We start from the raw sequence: 24,751 nt of genomic DNA on the forward strand, positions 1-24,751 counted from the left end.
AATCACACCTCAAATAGTGGAAAACAAATACCCCAATGTGTATTTATATAAACAATTAACATGAGATAAATAGGCCAATGGTCTTAGAAGATCGAAACCTAATATAGCAGTTCTGAAAATGCCTAATACAATGCTATTATATTTCTTAAAATCCTCAAAATGAGGTCAGAAAATATCCTGCCTACCAAAAATAAGCCTACAAGTATATGGGCACTGGATATATTTAACTGCATACATAAAACAAACAAACAGACATGAGCATAAATGGCAATTGATGTCATCTTCAATGCTGGGATCTATTAGACAGTAGATACCATAAAACCCCCTACTTCATGCCCTGACCGTACCCCCCCCCCCCACCCCGACCCCATTACCGCAAAAAAAATTAAATTAGGCCCCTAAATAGTAATATAACTTACATTAGAAGCAGCTGGTGGAGGAGGGCTGGCTGCAGCCAATTGGTCGCGGCAAAAAGATTACGATTCAAAGCTAAGTGAGACTACAGACAGCTTCAGCATAATGGGAAATGCACATTTTATTAGAACCAACAGCATAGACATATAAAACATTAAGAACAATATTTTTCTTTAAATAAAACTACAATTAGAATGATAAAAATAACCTGTATTTAAAAAGTTATAACTTTTTATCCTTTTAAAATGCTCGTTTTATGCAACATAAGCTAAAGTTACTTTTCATTGAGATTTAGCGTAACACAGATACACGTGTGCACTTATATGTGAGCGTCTTAGTCGCTGGTTATCCCTCAACATGCCTGGCTTTAGAGATAGGTCTCTCCCCTGTGTGTGTCCTTTTGTGCATGGTCAGGTGGGATAACTAACTAAATCCCTTCCCACATTCCCCACATGCATGCGGTCTCTCCCCTGTGTGTGTCCTCTTGTGTGTCCAGGGTGGATGACACACTAAATCCCTTCCCACATTCCCCACATACATGCGGTCTCTCCCCCGTGTGTGTCCTCGTGTGTGTGTCCAGGGTGGATGACACACTAAATCCCTTCCCACATTCCCAACATACATGCGGTCTCTCCCCTGTGTGTGTCCTCTTATGTCTCCACAGGCTGGATAAGTTACTAAATCCCTTCCCACATTCCCCACATACATGCGGTCTCTCCCCTGTGTGTGTCCTCTTGTGCATATTCAGGCTGGATAACTGACGATATCCCTTCCCACATTCCCCACACACATGCGGTCTCTCCCCTGTGTGTGTCCTCTTGTGTATATCGAGGCTGGATAACTGACTAAATCCCTTCTCACATTCCCCACATACATGCGGTCTCTCCCCTGTGTGTCCTCTTGTGGGTGTTCAGGCTGGATAAGTCACTAAATCCCTTCCCACATTCCCCACATACATAAGGTCTCTCCCCTGTGTGCCTCCTCTTGTGTCTTCTCAGGCTGGATAAGTCATTAAATCCCTTCCCACATTCCCCACATACATGCGGTCTCTCCCCTGTGTGTGTCCTCTTGTGGGTTTTTAGGCTGCATAAGTCACTAAATCCCTTCCCACATTCCCCACATACATGTGGTCTCTCCCCTGTGTGTATCCTCTTGTGTATGTTCAGGTGGGATAATCGACAAAATCCCTTCCCACATTCCCCACATACATACGGTCTCTCCCCTGTGTGTGTCCTCTTGTGTGTGTTCAGGCTGAATGAAACACTAAATCCCTTCCCACATTCACCACATACTGTACATGCGGTCTCTCCCCTGTATGTGTCCTCGTGTGTGTGTTCAGGTGGGATAACTGAAAAAAGCCCTTTCCACATTCCCCACATACATGCGGTCTCTCCCCTGTGTGTGTCCTCTTGTGGGTGTTCAGGCTGGATAAGTCACTAAATCCCTTCCCACATTCCCCACATACATGTGGTCTCTCCCCTGTGTGCCTCCTCTTGTGTCTTCTCAGGCTGGATAAGTCACTAAATCCCTTCCCACATTCCTCACATTCATGCGGTTTCTCCCCTGTGTGTGTCCTCTTCTGTAGTTTCTGGTCTGATAACCAAGTCAGACTCTTCCCACTTTCTCCAAGATCTTTTCCTTTGGCAGCTGCTAATATATATCTTTTGGAATGAGAAGCAGTTACATTGTTTATTAATTGCCTTGACTGGTTGAAAGTTGCATTTTCTGTCATATTTATTGGAATGTTGCAAGATTGTTCTGTCCTCATCTTTTCCATATACTCATTTGGGTGTTTGAACTTCAGATGTTTGAGGAGGTAATCCTGACTGCTAAAAGCAACCTTGCAGTGTTGGCATGGGTGGATTATTGGAGCTTGTCTTTGTACTAGACGAGACAAAAAAGTCACTGTTACACAAACTGTCTTACAAAAGGTCATGCAGGAGAGGTAACTTAGCATATCACAAAAAGTTCAGGATGAAAGTAAACTGTAGATGTACATTGTAAAAATGAAGGGTTTAGCAGAACATGAGCAGCATTAGGGTCGGGAGAGTAGATGTAGTGGATTATACTTTTAAAGTGGATCAAAATATTTAAACGATTTAAAAGGAAATCTCACTAGTTGCAAAACACCAATCAAAGTGGCAGAAATCTTTTCAGATCCTTCAAATCCTCAGTCACTGAGGTAATGAAGGGGGGTTATTAATGTATTTTAATATGGTTGATGTATTTATTACTCGGTGTTGTTTGTTACTTTCAGTAAAATGTTAATGCACTATACCCTTTGCTTTTGTGTCTTCTTCATATGAGGACAACAAGGAGTCCATGAACCAGAGGATCCCTGCATATGTAGTGGACAGTATTATGTGTTTTCAGTGTTAATCTTTCACTGGGTTTATTTGCACATTTCACTGTATGGTTTGGTCACTTTGCACCAAAAGCACTTTTTGGTTTAGTTTAGCACAACATGTGCAGCATTAGGGTCGGGGGAGTAGATGTAGTGGATTATACATTTAAAGTGGATTATAATATTTAACGATTTAAAAGGAAATCTCACTAGTTGCAAAACACCAATTATAGTGGCAGAAATCTTTTCAGATCCTTCAAATTCTTAGTCACTGAGGTAATGAAGGGGGGATAATTAATGTATTTAATATTGTTGATGTATTTATTTATTACTGGGCTACCATTTATCGCCAATGTGGATATCTGGGCCCCCCATTGAGAGGGCCTAGTTATCCACAGTGATCAGAAATATTTTTATGTGTAAAATGTATTTTGAATGTTCTATTTTGTTTTAAACGTGTATATATTTTTTGTTAATTTATAAAAACTTATTTGTCTAATAGAGATATTGGGCTTTAGTCTAGAAAGGGGGCGGAGGTAGGGGATGTGGCTGATGGCAGTAGTTGCCCCGGGGAGGGTGGTTAGGCTTCCGTGGTGGGGTGGGTGCTGAGAGGCTCACCATCCCCTCCCACGGGAAGCCTAACCACCCTCCCGGGGCAACTACCGCCATCACCCACATCCCCTACCTCCGCCCCCTTTCTAGGTTAATGCCCAATATCTCTATTCGACAAATGTGTTTTTATAAATTAACAAAAAATATATACACGTTTAAAACAAAACAAAAAAGAACATTCAAAATACATTTTACACACAAAACCATTTCTGATCACTGTGGATAACTAGGCCTCTCAGTGGGGGGCCCAGATATCACACCTCTGAGGAAGACAGGCATGACCTTGATGTCTCTGATACAGAGAAGGAGGGCATCATACTATTAAAGAAGGAGAATAAAAAGCAGAGAGGGCACATGCAGTCTCCGCGCTTATAGTGCCGGCGACGCGACATCGCCCGAAAACAAATGCATTTCCGCCGCCGCGTGCGCTTATAGTAAGCGCGACGGTGACAAAGCGACGGAGTGCCGTCGCGAAAACTGGTAGCCGGCAAAATTAGATTTTTCAAGGGCTGTCGTGTCATGTGACGGCCCTTGAACCAATCAAATGACCGGAAACCTGCTCCACCGCCCAGCAAAATAAACAAGCTTTCGCTTGTGGCAACGGGTGACGTCGGCAATGAATTATTTGTTTTCGGGCGCTCGCAGTCTCCCCCCCCCCCCTCTTCAGAGGAATGGTAGCGCCGCGACAGGGTTTCCCTGAGCAGAGGGAGGACACACAGAGCTCACTGGATGTGATGGGAAGTAGGGGAAAGGCTACATAGTCAGAAGGGAGCAGGCTGTATCAAAATAAAATATTACAAATATAACCCTCCCCCTGGAAAACCCAAACAGAGCTAATGATAACCTGAGAGCTGGGGCTGTGTTGTGCGTTTGTGTCTGTGTGATGGCCCCGCCCCCACCCATGTCATTGTGCGCCCCCCCGATCTGTTTTGGCCACGCCCCCCCGCACTGAAAAAAGTTCACTACAGACCGCAGATCGCGGTGCAGTGACTTGCACGCACCACCGGCAAGAAAGGTGGCCGTGCAGGTGCATGCAGTGGGGCCTCGGCCTAAGACGGGCAAACACTTGTGTGGGGTGAGAGGAAAGGGAGTGCTTATTATAGCTAGCAAGGAGAAAAGGCTGATTGTACAAACTCTTATGGGTTTGTAATCTCAGGATTTATTTAAAATGAAGCAGAGTAGGAAAATAGTATTTAAAGGGGCAGTCCCTCCTAGAAAGAACGTGCGCCAATACCAATGGCATATTTAGGTTATAGGTTAAAAGTAGCAAATTGTCAAGTTAAAATAACCATTTAGCAAAGAAAAAAAACATAACACTTCCATAGAAAACAAAGTAATTATAATGCCCTCATTAGTCAAACACATAAATGTTTCTGGAGAAATACAGAACAGGATTTCTTTCACAATATAATAAATAAGTAAAACAGTTATTTTAACCCTTTGGGTGACGGAGGGGTCACGTGATCGCGCCCTCACTGATGACAGAACGGACGGGGAGACCCCCTCCCTTCTATCCCACGTAGTGATAGATCTGTCCTGCCCTGCACAGGAGCACAGAATGTCATTTCCCATAGGAAAACCAGCAGGATTACTATGACGTAGCTATTACATCATGGGGCCAGACGCGGTGACAAAGCAACTACATCAAAAGGGCACCCAAAGGGTTAAATGGTGATGTTACCCTTTTCAAGGAAGTCATGTACTCCAAGTGATTTCATGTTTTTCCGCCGCTTAGGTTGGATTTAAAGCAGCCGTTCAAGATGCCGTTTAAAAAAATAAAAAAATGTTTCCCTTCAATGCAATGCAAACACTGACAAGTGATTAGCTAAGTTGCTGATCGATCCGTTCTCCTGTGATCATTCAGCATAGATTCAGCTTGAGGGGTCACTAAATCCCTGCGTAATGCTGTCAGTGGAGCACACATTTATATTCATATGCGTTCCACTGACGTGTGCTCGCTCCCGAGCCCTGGTCCTGTCACATGGGGCTTCTCCAGGAGCAGAATCTCCCTGTCGAAGTAAGTATTGTGACTTGAACTAAACTGGTTCCTGGGGTAAGGTCAGCCTCTACTATTATTCCAAATATATGCTGGTGGATATACCAGAGACACAGATTTAAACCTCTGTCACTCTGGCCCACGACTGCTATTGATTCCACTATTCATTTGTATCCCACTTAAGTCTACTCAATTATTATTAATAAGCTACTAGATAACACTTATGTTCTAGCCCATGGGTGTGCAAACTGGGGGGCGCAAGATTTTTTTGGGGGGGCACGGCGCTTACAGAGGCCCCATGCTCTTCCCCAGGGCATTTAAATTAAATGCCAGGGACCGCGCAAAGCCTCTGTCAGTATAGCAACGTGGTGTCTCGTGACCCTCACTGCGTCGCAATGCGCAATGTTACTATCATTGGCAACTATGTGCAACAGCTCGAGCAGGCAATAACGCAATTAAGAACTGATCACTCGTGTTATCAAGAGCTGTAAGAGGCATACATTACTTACCTGACCAGAGCCAACACCAGCGAAAGCCTACAAGAAAGAGACTTACAGAGTAACATAGACCTGACACGAGACAGCCGCGTGCGAACCACTATCACGGAGGCTGAGAGTAGGAGAAAAGATATTGAAGTATGCATAGACAGGATACGCGGACCCGACAGCGTAGACGCCCTACGAACAAACATGTTGGAGAACGGTCGTGCATCCCACTTCAAACCCTGTCCGAACCACTTCCAGGTCCATGAGAAGCTCGAGACCAAAAAGACATATGGAGACGTGCTTGTGACAAACAAATACACTGATGACCTAGGGTGTACAGCGTTCCAGACAACAAAGGACGATGACAAACAGGAGCCATCAATGGAAGATAAGGAATTCTTGAAGTTAATGGATAAGGAGCTCTTCAAGGACGAATTAGGCAGTTGGGTGGCCCTACTACCATTACGCTCACCAAGAAGACGCCTCCCAAACAGAGACCACACCATGTCTAGGCTCACTTCGCTTCGCCGTAACCTACAAAGGATACCGGAGACCAAGAAACACTTTGTGGCCTTCATGCAGAAGATCTTCCGCAGTGGTCATGCAGAATCGGCGCCCCCACAGAGAAGGCGAAGAATGCTGGTACCTCCCGTCATTTGGCGTCTACCACCCCCAGAAACCTGGCCAAATTCGAGTGGTATTCGATTCCAGTGCTCAGCACCAGGGAGTCTCCCTAAATGATGTTCTCCTCACCGGGCTGGACCTGGCGAACAGTCTTCTGGGAGTGTTGATTCGCTTCCACAAGGAACTAATCGACATAACAGCAGACATTCAACAGATGTTCCACTGCTTCCTTGTGCGAGAAGACAACCGTAACTACCTAAGATTCCTGTGGTACCAAAATGACGACATAGAAGACGAAATCATAGAGTACCGCATGAAAGTACATGTCTTCGGTAACAGCCCATCACCAGCTGTGGCTGCCTACGGCCACAGAAGAATGGCTCAAGACGGAGAAGCAGAGTTCGGGAAAGACGCGAGGAACTTCGTCGAAAGAGACTTCTATGTGGACGACGGATTGAAATCAGTCCCCACCGAAGAAGAAGCCATAGACTTACTCAAAAGGACACAAAAGATGTTAGCAAACGCCAACCTAAGATTGCACAAAATAGCTTCCAATAGTGCCATAGTGATGAAGGCGTTCCACGCAGATGATCATGCAAACGATCTCAAGAATTTGGATCTGGGGACCGACACGTCTCCCATACAGCGGAGCCTGGGGATAAGCTGGAATCTTAAAAACAGACACATTTACATTCCAGGTAGCCATCGAGGAAAAACCCTACACACGACACGGAGTCCTGTCCACGGTTAACAGTCTTTACGATCCGCTAGGATTCGTAGCTCCTGTCACTATACAAGGGAAGTCTCTTCTCAGAGAAATGTCCTTCGAGAAGCAGGACTGGGACACCCCACTACCTCCAGAAAAACGGAAAGAGTGGGAAACGTGGAAGTATTCTTTGAAGACCCTTGAGCAACTTCAGATCCCACGCCCCTACTCACCTATATCTCTCACCGCTGCACACAGCAAAGAGCTTTGCATGTTCTCAGATGCCGCCACAAAGGCCATAGCAGCGGTGGCCTACCTAAGAACCACGGACGTGGGTGGAAATTACCATATCAGGTTCATCCTTGGCAAGGCTAAGCTGGCGCCACAACTCGACCACACTATACCCAGACTCGAGCTATGTGGCGCAGTGTTAGCGGTAGAACTGGCAGAACTCATCGAAAACGAGATGGACTGCAAACCAGATGCTGTCAGATTCTACACAGATAGCAAGGTGGTACTGGGCTACATATGCAACAAGAAAAGAAGATTCTACGTATACGTGGCCAACCGCGTAGAAAGAATCAGGAAATCAACCCGACCAGGACAATGGCACCATGTGCCCACAGACTAAAATCCTGCAGACCATGCCACAAGATCAGTACCCGCAGCGCAACTGCAGAATACATCGTGGCTCACAGGACCAACGTTTCTTGTGCAGCCCACGGAAACACCACCAACCCCAGTTGGCGACTTTGAACTCGTGGATCCTGAGAAGGATATGGAGATAAGGCCTCAAGTATCCGTGTTACTCACAAATGTACTGCACAGAAACGCATTCGGATCACATCGATTCCATCGCTTCTCAAGGTGGACAGCCCTCCTGCGAGCAGTAGCCAATCTCGGGCATATAGCCTTCTCCTTCCGCCAGACACCAGATGGTAAAACAGCCGGCTGCCACGGCTGGCACATCTGCAAAGAGTTGCGCACCGTGGAGGAAGCTACAAGGGCAAAGGAAACTGTTCTCCGTCATGTTCAGAGAGAAACGTATGCAGAAGAAATCAGTTGCATTCGTGGAGGGAAGAGTGTCCCCCAAAACAGCCCACTTTGGAAGTTAAATCCCTTCATTGACGATGGCGGCCTCATGAGAGTAGGAGGCCGCCTCAACAAGTCCCAACTGAGCAAGGAGGAAAGCAACCCCCTTATCATCCCTGGCCGGCATCACATCGCTACCTTGTTGGTGCGCTACTACCATGAACAAGTCATGCATCAGGGATGACACTTCACTGAAGGCGCAATCAGGGCGGTGGGCCTTTGCGTCGTTGGCATGAAAAGGTGCGTGGCCAGTAATCTCTACAAATGTGTTAGGTGCCGAATGCTGCGAGGCAAAAGCCAAGACCAAAGGATGGCAGACTTACCTATCGACAGACTTAATACAGAACCCCCCTTTAACTGTGTAGGACTCTATGTATTTGGACCCTGGATGGTCATCTCACGTAGAACGAGGGGCGGACTAGCAAACAGTAAATGATGGGCTGCACTCTTCACCTGCATGAGTACGCAAGCTATACACATCGAGATCATAGAATCTATGGACGCTTCAAGCTTCATAAATGCCCTCAGAAGATTCTTTGCAGTCAGAGGACCAGTTAAACAAATATGCTCCGATTGCGGCACCAATTTTGTTGGAGCATGTAAGGAATTACAAATAAACACTAAAGATAATAGAGGCAGCGGTATCCAGAGATACCTGCGCGACAAAGAGTGTACGTGAACATTCAACTCTCCTCACTCCTCTCACATGGGTTGAGCATGGGAACGCATGATCGGGGTGGTCCGGCGTATTTTGGACTCTATGACGCTGAAAACCGATTTGACTAGACTCACCCACGAAGTGTTAACCACATTTATGGCCGAAATATCAGCGATAATCAATGCTAGGCCTTTGATTCCAGTGTCAATGGATCCAGAATCGCCAAGTATTCTGACACCAGCAATGCTCCTAACCCAGAAAGTAGGGAACATCCCCACCCCAGTCGAAGATTTCAACTCTAAGGATATGTACAAACGACAGTGGAGACAGGTGAAGCGCTTGGCCAACACATTTTGGGATCGCTGGAGACGCGAATATCTGGTGACACTCCAGGAACGCCATAAATGGCAAACGGTTAAACCAGATATCCAAGAAGGAGATGTGGTTATGTTGAAAGACAAACAGGTGACAAGAAACGAATGGCCCATGGGACTTATTATAAAAACCATCCCAAGCGAAGACGAAAGGGTCCGCAAGGTAGAAGTGCGGGTGACCCAACGTGAAATTGTTAAAAAAAAAAATTAAGACCCATCACAGAGATTATCCTCCTAATGCCTAAATCGGACTATAACAAGGAAAAACTGACTTCCAGTTCTGTGGACTCTGAGAGACATTGTAGTGCATCAGGCAAACCTAGAGCTGTGCATCCACCTGGCCTCCCTTACCGAAATGGCCAAAAGACTTTAAGCTGGTGGTACAGGCCGGTATCACACCGTTATGTGGACACGAACTTTGCATTGTTATGTTTGTTGTACTGCACATATGTTCCACATATTCTAGGAATATAGTGGTGTCCCCAGATACCAGACGGGAGTGTCCTGGAACAAGATTCCATATTCTCTGTCTCCCTTTGCAGTTCATGGGATTCATTTCTCCCTAGTTCAGCTGCCTGTTATTTCCCCTGTCCCAGCAGCTTGCTGCATGTGAAAAGTCAACATTTTTGATACACATGTTGTTTACTCAGACATAGTCAGTGAATTGCTATAGCAACCTCAGCCTCTCTCTCAGAATGGGCTAGTCTGCTCTCCCCCTCTGCCTTGCTCACAGATGGTCTGTCCCCAGGCTATCCTGCTACGCAGAATTCCCTCACACTTCCTTTTACCTTCAACATTGGCAGAGTGAGTACCTTCTGTTATTCTCTCTACTGGCAAGGCCTCATCCTTTTCACCTTTCCCTACTATCAAGCACATTCACTATTAGAGACATTCTCTCACAACACCATCATCCACAAGTGCCTTTGTGAATCTATGCTTTCCCCAATAAAGTGAAGAAAGACAAAGAACTTGTTGTGTTTATAACTGGAACGAGTTGAAGCTATCTGGGCTATTCATACCACACATGACTCTGGCCTCAGAATAAGAGGTCATGTGTTCCTTCAGCGCACCTGAAAGACAGTTTGATTTATCTCGGCAAGGGCCTAGCGCCCAAGGGCGTACGGGCACGGCGTGAGCATGGTCAGACAGATATGCATTTCTTGTGCTGACCGCGCTAAGCGCCGTCAGCAGCAGCGTAGACGCAGCCTTATCCTCCTCTCTTGATCTACATGCCCCGCTTTCTCTCTGCCGTTCTCGCCCTTCTAACCCGAGACCCTGGCTAAATTCCCACGCACATGCTGTGTTCCTCCACTAGTTCCTCTGAACACCTCTGGAGGAAATCTCATACTCTCGCAGACTTCCTTCACTACAAATGTATGCTATCCTGTTTCAACCCTGCCCTCTCTTGGGCTAAACAAACCTACTTTTCTTCACAAATAACACACACAAGTCTAACCCACCCCGACTCTTCTCTGTCTTTGACTCTCTACTCAGACTACCCTCAGCTGTTGCCTCTTCTTCTTCCTCCATCTAAGCTCAGGACTTTGCTGACTATTTTAAGGAAAAGGTGGAATACATACGTCAGAACATCCCGTTTCCTCCTCTACACCGCTTCCTAACTTTCCTCCTGCCTTCCTTGACTCTTTTTTTTTTTTTTTAAACATTGTTTTTATTAGTTTTTTGTGCATACACGTCAAAGAATGCAGGATGTTGTCAATTGTATCAGGTATACACCTAACTTACAGGGAAACTTTACAAGTAACGGACGAACATTGGGGGGACCACAGGACAGGACGCAGACAGACTGACAACATCTAAGGACAAGGAAAAAGAGGGGGGAGGGGGGGGTAGGGATGGGGGGGGAGCGGCCTGGTAGTAGCGCTGATTCCACGTTTCGCCGGGGTCTTTCACCATTGCTGCCTTTGTTCTGCTCCAGTTCGCCTCTCAGAGGAGCTCAGATCCGGAACACATCAGGATTTCATGAGTCGGAGAATCTCTTCACCACTGTACCTCGGGGGGAGCCCTACTGTCCGATCGTCCCGTCCGACTCCCAACCCAACATCCAAGGAGAACCCATCTATCTCTATCAGAGCCATATTGTGGCCTCATTCATCCCCTGAATATCAGTCTGGGCAAGCCATAATGATCATACTTTCTCAAATTTATCGGCTGAGTCGTTAACTAAACTCGTTAACTTCTCCATTCTACAAATGAACCAAATTCTGTTTCTAATTTTATCAATAGACGGAATTGCGTTCTGATTCCACAGTGCTGCGGTCTCGCACCTCATAGCGGTAGCAAAATGTGCTATCAGCTTGTTACCCGATCTAGATACCTCGTTTGTAGGTTTACCTAATAAAAATAGCCACGGGTCCAGCTGTATTGTGAGCCCTAAAAAGATCCTCTGCAGCCAATCGCGGATCTGGGTCCAGACCGGCACTAATCTTGGGCAAGACCACAGCATGTGCACCAGATCCCCCTGTTCCCCGCACCGCCTGGGGCAGAGCGGGGAAGCCCCCCGGACAAATTTAGCTAATCTGATTGGGGTGAGATACCACCTTAATAATACCTTATATGAGTTCTCCTTCAATGTCGTGCATATGGAGCTCGAGGCCGCAGCTTTAAACACCGCAGCCCAGTCCTCGTCCTCTAATTGTGTCTGGAGATCCTCTTCCCATTGTGTCATAAAACTGGGTTTGACTGTCCTGTCTGAGTCAGTATTCACCACCTCTCTGTACAACGCAGAGATTAGTCCCCGCGTGTCGGCTCCGCGCACGCAGAGCTGTTCGAATTTGGTCAGCGGTGGTCTCACCGGGTGTGCGTTATAAAATGCCCGGACCTGGAGGTACCTCATAAAATCAGTGTTAGGTACGCCTGTTTCTGACTGTAATAGTTCAAAAGATTTGATCTTGCCTTTAACCTCCAGGTCCTTCAACCGACTAATCCCTAATTGCCGCCAGCGCGGGAAGCATTTTTCCGCCAGCCCAGGAGCAAAGTCCGGATTGCCAAATAAAGGAGCCATCAGTGTGTGTTTGGAGGTCAGAGAGCAGCTAGTTTTAGAAGCCTCCCAGACCGAGAGTGAGTTGAGCACAGAGGATAGTGGGATGAGCTTATCCTTCACCCGTGTCCTCGGGTACCAGATTAGGTCCCTGAGCTCAAGCGGGGCGCACACCTCCTTCTCCAGTGCCACCCACCTCCTGAGCCCCGTGTCCCCATGCCACTGCGTGATTTGACACAATTTTGTCGCTTTATAGTAGGATAAGACGCTCGGGACTGCCAGGCCACCAGCTTCCTTGGATTTTTGCATAATTTTCCCTTTAATCCGTGGTTTTTTATCTTTCCAAATAAATTGGGAAATAGCCTTTTGGAGCCCTGCGATGTCTGCTCTAACCACGGCAACCGGGAGAGTTTGGAACAGGTATAGAATTCGGGGAAGGATGTTCATCTTGACACTATAGATCCTCCCCAACCAAGAAATACCATATGCCTTCCATTCCTGCAGCTCTTTTTTGAGAGTCCTCAGCAGTCTGGGATAGTTCGCCGAATATAAGGAGCTCGCCTTTTTTGTGATCTGCACTCCTAGGTATTTCATGGCGGATGGACGCCATCTGAACTCAAAGTTGAGTTCTATCAACTTCTCCATTTCTCTTGGCAGGTGTAGGCTTAAGGCCTCTGATTTAGTTTGATTTATTTTGAAGCCAGAGATCTGGGCAAAACGCTCTAGAAGCTCGAACAGATTAGGCAGTGAGATAAGCGGCTTGGCAAGGGTTAGAATGATATCATCCGCGTACAGAGCCACTTTGTGCTCCTGCGAATGGATCTGTACCCCAGCGATATCAGCGTTACTCCGAATTTGTGCTGCGAGTGGTTCGATGCATAAGGCGAATAGCAGGGGCGAAAGCGGACATCCCTGCCTCGTCCCACTTTTAATTGGGAATAGTTCCGAGGGGAATCCCTGGTGAACTACTCTGGCTGACGGTGCCGTATATAGTGCTTTGACAGCCTGTTGGAATTTGCCTCCAAACCCAAATGCGCCAAGCGTGGACTCCAGGTATGGCCAATCAATCCTGTCAAAGGCCTTTTCCGCGTCTAAGCTTAGGGCCACACCCCGAATCTCGTTGGCTCCCATGAAATCTATTATATCAACAATTCTTCTAGTGTTGTCGGCCGCTTGTCTACCTCTAATGAAGCCAACTTGATCCGGGTGGATGAGCCCCGGCAGGATTACATTTAATCTATTGGCCAGCAATTTAGCGTAGATTTTTACATCTGTGTTAATTAATGATATTGGCCGGTAACTTTGGCAGCTAGTGGGATCCTTGTCCTCTTTATGAATTACCGAGATTGACGCCTGGAGCATCTGTCCTGGAAAGGGCTCTCCTGCTAATACTCCATTAAACAGCTGGAGCATGTGTGGAGCTAAGACTCCGATAAATTTTTTGTAATACAGATTGGAGAACCCATCCGGGCCTGGGGCTTTTGATGCTTTTAAGTTTTTTACAACCGCCTCTAGTTCTTCCCTTGTGAAGTCTCGTTGCAGAGCCTCTCGCTCCTTTCTGTTTACTTGTGGCAAGGCTGCGTCTGCTAGGAATTTCTGTAGATTACTACTTGTCCTAGCATTGTGAACTACCTTCTCTCCATTATACAGCTGTTCGTAGAATTTCGCAAACTCCCCTACTATGACTTTAGGGTTTGAGGAACTCTGGCCTCCTGCGGTCGTAATAGAATGAATGTTAAAATTTGGTTTCCTATTACGGAGTCTGGTGGCTAGCATAGTGTCCGGTTTGTTAGCTTTCTCATAGAACTTCCTCTGTGTCCAACTCATGTCTTTCTCCGCTCGGGAAGTAAGGAGGAGGTTTAGCTGAATTCTAACATCCTTCAACTCTCTCAGATCAACATCTCTACCTGTCTGGTTATGTAGAGTAGAGAGCTCATGTAACCTGTGATAAAGCTGGGCTAATTTGGCTTCCTTTTTCTTTTTCCTATTTGCCGCTATACCGATTAAAACCCCCCTAATCGTGGCCTTATGAGCCTCCCATAACAGTGATTGGGATTCTACACTGCCACTGTTTATCCGGAAATACTCTGATATTTCAGATTTCACTTTGTTTTGGGTCTCCGGGATTTTGATTATTGATTCATTTAGCTTCCAGTTTGCTCCCGGGCTGGCATTACTCAATTGGGTGCATCTTAGCTCTACCGATGCATGGTCCGACCAAGTAATATCATGTATGCTTGTGTCGGAAATTTGTGGGACCATTCTGCCCGATACAAAGAAGTGGTCAATCCTACTGTAGCTGTCATGTGGGTGGGAGTAGAACGAATAACTGCGGTCTCCCTGGTGCTGCTCTCTCCATATGTCCACCAGGCTAGTCTGTTTAAGGCCTTTCAGTAATGAGCTATTCCCTTCTTTCTTATTATTTTTTTGGGACGTAGATCTGTCTACCTTTGCATTCATGACTGTGTTAAAGTCGCCCCCTAGAATTATTTGTCCCTCAGCCCATACCTGCAGCTTCTGGAAGAATGTGTTGTAGAAGTCTAGCTGACCTTCGTTTGGAGCGTATATACACGCTAATGTCATTCTGACCTGTTTAAGGAGCCCGACCAGCACCAGATACCTTCCCTTTGGGTCCCTTTTAATCTTTTCAACCTGGAAGGGGGTGTGATTTTGGAATAGGATAGCTACACTCTTCTTCTTCCTCCATCTAAGCTCAGGACTTTGCTGACTATTTTAAGGAAAAGGTGGAATACATACGTCAGAACATCCCGTTTCCTCCTCTACACCGCTTCCTAACTTTCCTCCTGCCTTCCTTGACTCTTTATCCGCTGTCGCAGAGGAGGACGTCGAACTGCTGCTCTCCTCTTCTCCCTCTACCACTCGCCCTCTTCACCCCATTCCCTCCCATCTCGTAAAACCTATGCTCACACTTAACTCCTCCCTCTATTCTGGTACCTTTTTCTCCTCCTTCAAATATGCAACAGTTATACCATTACTCAAAAACAGCAAGCTTGACCCTACCTGTCTGTCTAACTATCGACCTGTCTCCCTCCCGCCTTTTGCCTCTAAACTCCTTGAACGTCTTGTATTCTCTTGTTTGCTCCATTTTCTCAACACCTATTCTCTCCTAGACCCGCTACAATCTGGCTTCCACATGGCTCACTGGACTAAAACAGCCCTCGCTAAAATAACTAATGACCTCCATACTTCCAAAGACAGACGTCATTGCACTCTGCTCATATTACTCGACCTCACTGCAGCATTTGACACTGTGGATCACCCTCTTCTCCTTCACGGTCTCTTGGTATTTGTAACAAAGCTCTATCCTGGATCTCCTCTTACCTCTCCCATCGTACTTTCAGTGTCTCTTCAGCTAACACTTCCTCCTCCTCTATCGATCTCTCTGTAGGGTTACCCCAGGGCTCTGTCCTGGGACCTCTTCTCTCTGAAGACACTTTCTGTAGGTGACCTAATAACATCTCTTGGGTTTAACTATCACCTTTTGTTGACGACACACACATTTACTTTTCAACCCCTGACCTTACACCTGCTGTACAGACCAAAATTTCTGAATGTCTCTCCGAGATATTATCCTGGATGGCCCTGCGCCAACTTAAACTTAACGTGGCAAAAACAGAGCTCCTCCTACTACCTCCTTCCACATTACTGTTGGAAGTACTATCATTCACCCAGTAGCCCAAGCACGCTGCCTAGGGGTCACATTCGACTCCTCTCTCACATTCAAAACGTATCTAAAACCTGTCGCATTTTCCACCGCAATATAAGGCCACGCCTATAGTGCCGTCGACTGCGACAAGACGGGTGACAACATCGCGCGTTTCCGGACATTTGATTGGTTCAAGGGCCGTCACGTGACGCAACAGCCCTTGAAAAGTCAAATTTTGCCGGCTACCGGTTTTTGCGACGGCGCACTGTCGACGTCACACTTACTATAAGCGCACGCGACGGCAATGCGTTTGTTTTCGGTCGACGTCACGTCGCTGCCACTATAAGCGCAGCATTACAAAGATATGCCCTTTCCTCTGTTGTTCAACTGCTAAAACTCTGACTTGGGTCCTCATTCTCTATCATCTCGATTACTGTAATCTCCTGCTGTCCTGCTGTCCGGCCTTCCTGCCTCTCACCTGCCTCCCCTACAATCTATCCTAAACACTGCTGCCAGAATCACTCTACTCTTTACTAAATCTGTCCCCGCGCCTCCCCTGCTGAAATCACTCTCCTGGCTTCCTATCAAAGCCTCCACCCCGCAATGCATCAATTCTCCTCCTCACTTTTAAAGCTTTACACTCTTCTGCTCCTCCTTACATTTCAGCCCTAATTTCTCGCTATGCACCATCCCAACTCTTGCGTTCTGCTCAAGAATGTCTTCTCTCTACTCCCTTTGTATCTAAAGCCCTCTCCCGCCTTAAACCTCTCTCACTGGCTACCCCACATCTCTGGAATGCCCTTCCACTCGATATCCGACTAGCACCCTCTCTATCCACCTTTAAGACCCACCTTAAGACACACTTTCTTAAAGAAGCATACGAGTAGCATTTTGGCTAATACTATACACGATACATAAAGCTTGTCCCCATGCAGACGCACTTACCAGAATGCCCTCCTACTGTCTTTATGTTCTTCCTACCTACCAATTGGATTGTAAGCTCTTTGGAGCAGGGACTCCTTAATGTTACTTTTATGTCTTAAGCACTTATTTCCATGATCTGTTATTTGTTATTTATATGATTGTCACGTGTAGTACTACTGTGAAGCGCTATGTACATTAATGACGCTATATAAATAAAAACATACATACATCCCTAATAGTTTGTAACAAAACAATAAATAGACAGCACTCAAACAATGAGCTAAAATAAATTTAGATGGTGTAGCATGGAACAAGGAGGAACCCTATTTCCTCCAAACAAACAATGAACACAAATATAATGTTCTTAGCACTCATAAGTGACAAATTGGAAAGGGTATAAGCCGGCTGTAAACACAGGTGATGGGTATGAGGTGATTGTGTAACCCCTAGGGATATATATACTTGTTAGTGTCATTATTGCAGTAATGTGTATGGTCTGAGGAGAGGACGTGTCTGTCCTGAAACGCCACGTGTTTGCATATACCTGCTCTGATGCTTTGAATACAAAGTAAGTTACTTACAGAAAAGGCTCCTGTGTGCTTCCTCCACCAATTTATTTCTTCATCTTCTCTTTCCCGGAACTGGAAACACTGACTACATCCAGGTCACAGCTCTGTGTCATCCTGCGCATGCTCACACTAAGGGGATCATGGGAGTTGTAGTTTTTAGACTTCTAAACGGATCACATGTCACATACTGTGTAGATTAGAAACAAGACAGTAACATTTCCCAGGCACTGTGCTAGGGAGAGATAGTTTCTGCTGCATGTAGATGTGTATACGCCTCATTGTCCTTAATATATATCAGTAAAGCTGCTTCAGTTCCTCCCTTTTGGCCAATGTTGTTATGAAGGAGGTAACCTGGATACGATATAACCCCTGAGGCTGTAATACAACTAAAGTACTGCACATTTTTATAAATATCTATCAGAGAAAAAGAAAAATTAGAGAAGAGCTCTACTACCATTATAAATAATTTAACCAAATCATTAAACCAAAAATAATTTAGAAAATATATATCAGTGGTGTTGCACCCAATGAGCAAAGAATAATGTAAACAAAAAAAGAGAAAAATGCAGCCACCAAAAGACGGGTGCTGCAGAAACTCATAATAGGGGCACTCCAAAAATGAACATGGCAATTGACTGGTCTGAATATTTATTGTGTGGTCAAAAGATGTTTATAGAAGTGAATAGACAATAAAATCAATTTAAAAAATACATTTAAACTCTGCATCATAAACCTTACAATATAAGCAAATATATGCGGCAAGCAAAGAACAATTGAACAATTGATACCATCAAGTTAAATTGGTAAGTACATTGTAAGTAAATATACAACCAAAAAACACAGGGATGATAATGTTTAAGTAATCCCACATCCCTAATACAGACAGACAATACAGGGATAATAGTTGTCTCAGTGACCCCACATCCCATACGAAGGGGTTAAAAGATAATTAACCTCTTCATAGGGTGGAGATGACCTTCCAGCTGGATGTAGACAAACAGTTAGGGATTAACACAGTAGCAAATAAAATAACCATACAAGACTAATTAGCCATAGTTTCTAATTGCAAGATGATATACCTGACTGTACAAAAACACCCTATATTATATAGAATGTATATAAACTTATACCATGTAGATGTGTACAATTGCTAAATGAAACCCTTGCGTGTTTAACATTCAAATTATTGATCAATCCACAGAATACCATTAAGCTAATCATCAGATAAGATTATAGCAAGGATATGTAGTAGAAATGTCCATGTTTAAATCAATTAGCCTTGAAAGTCTCCACTGTGAATAAATGTCACACTAATATGTGTCATGATAGATAGTATACTGCTCAGGCAATATAGGCTCAGGAAACCTGCTAAGCCACTGAATAAAAAGTTCTCTGCCTTTTAACGGCCTTCAGCCACCCAACTTGTGCGGATGCACCGCGAAACCGAGGGAGAAACCACCGCCAAGGAGTTGGTTGAACTCACTGAAGCCTACTCTCCTGAGGACGATGAAGATGAACTATTGGCTCAGTTCCGTGCCCTAGGCCAGAAGGAAGGAGAAGAGCTGTCCACTTTTGCCAGACACCTTCAACTATCCTTATGGGGACTACTCTAAGAAGATCATCCCCGCCGCAGTGGTGAATGAGTACAGATTCAAACAGCTCATGAAAGGATCTCTGCCGTTACACCCCATCACCCTTATGATGCGAGGTGCTCCTTGGGCCGCAACACCCTCCAGCTTCATGGAGTTGATGAGTCACATAAGGAAACGAGGTTCAGTTGAACTTCCCCACTCAGAAGTAAGGACCCACGCAAAGAGGAGACCAAAGGGTTGTCTGTTCAGAAGTCCAAGGAGACAGACAGTGTTGAGGCTGATCCTCCTTCAAGGACATCTACATCCGCCTCCAGGATGCCACGGAGAGCGACCCCTGCCTCAAGTGTCGGTGCGAGATGAAGTAACTGCTGTTACACCTGTGTAACGGGTGCTCACCACAAACAGTACGGGGCCGCGAGGCTGAGGTGGAGATGTTAGAATACACCGACCTACACAACACGAAACCGCGTTCGGATTGAAAAGTGGTAGCCGAGTCTGGGTAGGAGAGGTCAGAATGGTCGTGGTACTCGCCATGGTCTGGGATTGGAGTAGTCGGATGGTCGTTGGAGTATAGAAGGTGGGAGTCCAGAAGCAAGCCGAGGTCAAGGTTCAGAGAAGGCAGAGGTCTAGGTACAATCAGAGCTCAGGTTCAATGAAAAGGTAACAAGCAAAATGCGCAAGGCAAGGAAAGCAGCAGGATGCTTGAGGCAAGCACTTCGTCACAAAAAGCAATGGTTATGCTCAGTCAACTTGGAGTAGGCATGGCGGAGCATATCAGGGAGTGACAGCCAAAGGCAGGGATGCATCAGGCTGAGAGCAGTGAGTAATCAAACCCATTTAGTGCATTGGTAGGCAGGGGCGGAGTGTACCGCAGGTGTGGGGTAATAGGTAATGGTATTAACCCTATGCGTATCCCTGGTAACGCGGCGCCAGCGCGTAGGTGCTTGAGTGCGAGGGAGCTTCTCCGTGGCATCGCGGGTGCTGAGCCTAAACCCTATCCAGATAGGGGTAGCGCGGCGCTTGCATGTGAGGTGTTTTACCCGAGGGCAGAGCCTAAGCCCGATCCATGTGATGTCCTCACGCTTGGCTGCACAGTACCTGTGTGCAATGTCAGTGTGAGGCGCGTCACCATCTCATCATGGGATGCATCACGGGGGTGGGACCGAAGCCCAATCCTTACAATACGCCCCCTTCAGGGGCGACCTCCCGGCGACCCAGGGATGGCTTGGAGGGGAACTTCTGGTAAAAGGCCCAAATGAGCCTTAGAGCATGAAGTTGGTCCCAGGGAATCCAAAAGCGCTCCTCAGGACCGAAGCCCCTCCAATGAACCAAGTATTGGAGCTTTCCTCTGGTTATCCTGGAGTCCAGGACAGTCTGGACTTGAAATTCTTGCTAGCCTTCAACCAAGAGAGGCTCAGGAGGAGACACCGAAGCAGGGAACTGAGAATCCTGGATGAAAGGTTTGAGTAAAGAGGTGTGGAAGACTGAAGGAATCCTCATAGATGCTGGCAACCGTAGCCGGTAGGCCACCGGATTTACTTTCTCGATGACGGGAAATTGGCCAATATACCTAGGTGCCAATTTTGCTGTGGGAACCTTCAATCGAATATTTTTTGTGGACAGCCATACCTTTATGCCCTGGATTGTAAGTTGGTGTTTCACGACGATGCCGGTCAGCCTGTTTCTTCTGCAAAGAGACTGACTTTGAGATTTTGCTTAATCTGTCCCGAAGACGCTTGCAGATGCAGGATCCTGTTATCCGCTGCTGTTACCCTGGATCTAGGTCCTGCGGTAGGGAGAGCCGAGGGATGGAAGCCAAAGATGGTAAAAAATGGTGAATTCTGAGTCGACTCATTCCGAAGATTATTGTGGGAAAATTCGGTCCAAGGCAAGAGATCAGTCCAGTTGTCCTGGGTATCCGAAATGAAGCAAATAGATGAACTGTTCAAGTGATTAAATCGTCCGCTCCATCTGACCATTAGTCTGAGGATGATAGCCGGAAGAGAAGTGAAGAGAAATTCCTAGTTGTTTGCATAAGGCCTGACAAAATTTAGAGATAAATTGAGAGCATCGATCCGACACAACAACTTGGGGAACCCCATGAAGACAGAATACCTCCTTGATGAATATTTCAGATAATTAGATGGCGTCGGGTAAGCCCTTGAGGGGAATGAAATGGGCCTGCGTGGAAAACCGGTCGACCACCACCAGAATGGTATTCCTGCCTTTGGATACGGGTAGTTCCACGATGAAATCCATGGAAAGATGAGTCCATGGGCGATCCGGAATCGGAGCAGGTTGCAGCAACCCTGATGGCCTGTTACGGGGATTCTTGTTTTGGGCACATGTCGAACATGCAGTGACATTCTTTTATGTCCTTACGTATCCCTGGCCACCACAAGGTCTATTCCAGGAGGTCGATAGTTCTCCTTGTACCTGGTTGTCCGGAGCTTTTAGATGAATGAGCCCATTCCAGCACCTTTCTACGATACACTGGTGCGGTGTAAAGGCATCCCTCTAGAACTTTGAGGCCCTCCGGGATATCAAACTGACCTTGCGCAATGTCTTCCAAACAGTCCCCTTATTTCAGGGGCTCAAATGTAAGTGGACAAATTAACATAATCATAAATAAAATGTTAATTTTTAATACTTTGTCGAGAATCCTTTGCAGGCAATGACTGATTGAAGTCTGGAACGCATGGACATCACCAAATGCTGGGTTTTCTCCTTTGTGATGCTTTGCCAGGCCTTTACTGCAGCTGTCTTTAGTTGTTGTTTGTTCGTGGGTCTTTCTGCCTTCAGTTTTGCCTTTAGCAAGTGAAATGCATGCTCGATCGGGTTGAGATCAGATGATTGACTCGGCCATTGCAGAATATTCCACTTCTTTGCCTTAAAAAACTCCTGGGTTGCTTTCGCAGTATATTTTGGGTCATTGTCCATCTGTAAAGTGAAGCGCCATCGAATCAACTTTGCTGAATTTGGCTGAATCTGAGCAGACAATATATCCCTATACACTTCAGAATTCATCCGGCTGCTTCTGTCTTCTGTCACATCATCAATAAACATTAGTGACCCAGTGCCATTGTAAGCCTTACATGCCCATGGCATCACACGCCTCCACCATGTTTTACAGATGATGTGGTATGCTTTGGATCATGAGCCGTTCCAAGCCTTCTCCATACTTTTTTCTTCCCATCATTCTGGTACAGGTTGATCGTAGTTTCATCTGTCCAAAGAATGCTGTTCCAGAACTGGGCTGGCTTTTTTAGATATTGTTTGGCAAAATCTAATCTGGCCTTTCTATTCTTGAGGCTTATGAATGGTTTGTACCTTGTAGTGAACCCTTTGTATTTGCTCTCGTGAAGTCTTCTCTTTATGGTAGACTTGGATAATGATATGCCTACCTCCTGGAGAGTGTTCTTCACTTGGCTGGATGTTGTGAAGGGGTTTTTCTTTACCATGGAAAGGATCCTACAATCATTCACCCCTGTGGTCTTCTGTGAACATCCAGGCCTTTTTGTGTTTCAGAGCTCACCAGTGCGTTCTTTTTTTCTCAGAATGTACCAAACTGTTGATTTGGCCACTCTTAATGTTCCTGCTATCTCTCTGATGGATTTTTTTTTTTTTGCAGCCCAAGGATGCCCTGTTTCACTTGCATTGAGAGCTTCTTTGACCGCATGTTGTGGGTTCACTGCAACAGCTTCCAAATGCGAATGCCCCACCTGGAATCAACTCCAGACCTTTTACCTGCTTAATTGATGATGAAATAACGAAGGAATAGCCCACACCTGTCCATGAAACAGCTTTGGAGTCAATTGTCCAATTACTTTTGGTCCCTTGAAAAAGAGGGGGCTACATATTACAGAGATGTAATTCCTAAACCCTTCCTCCAATTTGGATGTGAATACCCTCAAATTAAAGCTGATAGACTGCACTTTAAGCCCATATTCATTATTTAACTGTAACTTGAATTTATTTTGGTACACAGCCGAAATAACAAAACTTGTATCAGTGTCCAATTATTTCTGGACCTAACTGTATGTATATATATTGTGGCAGGACGGCCTCGCGGCGGGGTCAGTAAGACGCTAGACACGGTGGGAAACGTTCAACTATAGTGGTTTATTAGCCACAACCAAAATTAATACAGGTGCACTGTCCCTTTAAGAAACTACTTTCTTGCAAATTAAAGCCTAGTCCCGTTAGGGACACTAACTCACTTCTTGAGCCCTTACTAACAGGACAGCCAGCTAATCTGGTCATGCCCAAAACATGCTACACAAACGATAACCAATAAGCATAATAAGAATAAAGTCTTATCTGTTTCAGCTCCAAACAGCAAACAGGAACACGGTTCCGGGGAGCAGGCTGTGTCCAGCCTCGCAGCAATGTTTATCTTATCCTGGGTTGGGGTCCCAGCTGGTCCCAGCAGCAAAGCTCTTCGCAGGACTGGGGACCAGAGCAGCAGCAGCTGCTACGGCTTCCAAGCCGGGAGAGTTCTCTCCACCTTCCTGTGGAAAAACAAGCTCACCTTGTGTGAGCAACTTCCTGCTTTTTAAAGCACTTGTTTCACAGATAGTTCAGCCCGTTTAATTAGGCTGCAGCTGTGCTTTCTCTGTCTGAGGAGATTAACACTCAGTGATCTGGCTGCAGCATCTCTCCATTCACTGTTACAGCCTACTGAGTCAGTGACTCTGTCACATATCCCTCTCCCCAGCGAAACATTGTCCTGTGGAGCGGCCCGTGCACCATTCCCGTGCACCAGCATCTTTGTCGCCAATGTCTGACGTTGGCCCTTCCCTCCCCCCCTTTTTTTTTTCTTGCCTTCCAATTTAGGCATTTTCTTTTTGGGGTAATTACCAGGCCATCTGGGCCTGAGGACTGGTACCCCACTATCTCCTTTAATTCAGATGCAAGACTGAAATCTTGTAAAACTATGGAGTCCTCCAAGGCTTGTTTGGCTTCGTTAAGCTGCACTCTTAAATCTGCAATCTTTAACTGTAATTTCCTTGATTTCGCGGCATCCGCTGGTATATCCACGCTAACAATTGGCTCTCGCAGCTCAGAGACTATTTCTGCCACAATCTGAATTCTCCGGTCATCATCTTTAACAATACGGAGCAATAATTCCACTAGACACGTTATAAGGGAAGTTGCTGTATTAGGTATTACAAGCATCTCTTGTAGGACAGCAAGAAGGCGTTTCCTGCCTCCTTCTTCACTGGTATCTAGACTGCCGACTATAAGAATCAGCTGCTGACCTATAAATTCTTTAATCAGCATGTCTTCAATTTGTGTCATATCCGCTTTTTGTTCTTCTGTGAGAACAGCAGGGTTTTGAAGATAACTTAAGAGATAGTCTGCATAGACAGCGGGCTCTGGTAAAACATGTTCCAGTGCAGCCTCCCCTTCATCATCCTTTGACTTTATCTCTACCTCCACCTTTTCCTTGGACTGCTTCAGTAACCCAAACGTCTGTCTTGGGGTTGCAAGCTTTTCCTCCAGCTTCATCTGAGAAACCTCCTGCTGGTCAGCCGTAGAGTCCAACGTAGCGTCCCGCTCAGTCTTCAGAGCCTCAAGCTCCTTGACCAGGTCACACTTTTGTTTCTCCGCCATCTTGCGGCCAGCACACTCAGACTCCAGGTCCTTCCTCAGGTCTTGAAGCAGTCCTTCTGCCTTTCTTCTTTCACTCAGTG

The 24,751-nt window shown here is 46.0% G+C and overlaps 1 protein-coding gene across 1 annotated transcript; it reads right to left on the reverse strand.

Annotated features, from left to right (window-relative positions):
• Positions 1-517: 517 nt before the first annotated feature.
• On the reverse strand, positions 518-17,732 carry LOC142466777 (uncharacterized). The gene is given in 5 exon segments (XM_075572179.1): positions 518-904; positions 906-1,295; positions 1,297-1,706; positions 1,709-2,298; positions 17,476-17,732. Coding segments are annotated over 4 exon segments (1,350 nt in total). The 5' UTR covers positions 2,192-2,298; positions 17,476-17,732; the 3' UTR covers positions 518-837.
• Between the last annotated feature and the right edge of the window lie 7,019 nt (positions 17,733-24,751).

The sequence above is a fragment of the Ascaphus truei genome, chromosome 15 (genome assembly GCF_040206685.1).
Source record: "Ascaphus truei isolate aAscTru1 chromosome 15, aAscTru1.hap1, whole genome shotgun sequence".
In the NCBI taxonomy this organism is placed as follows: domain Eukaryota; kingdom Metazoa; phylum Chordata; class Amphibia; order Anura; family Ascaphidae; genus Ascaphus; species Ascaphus truei.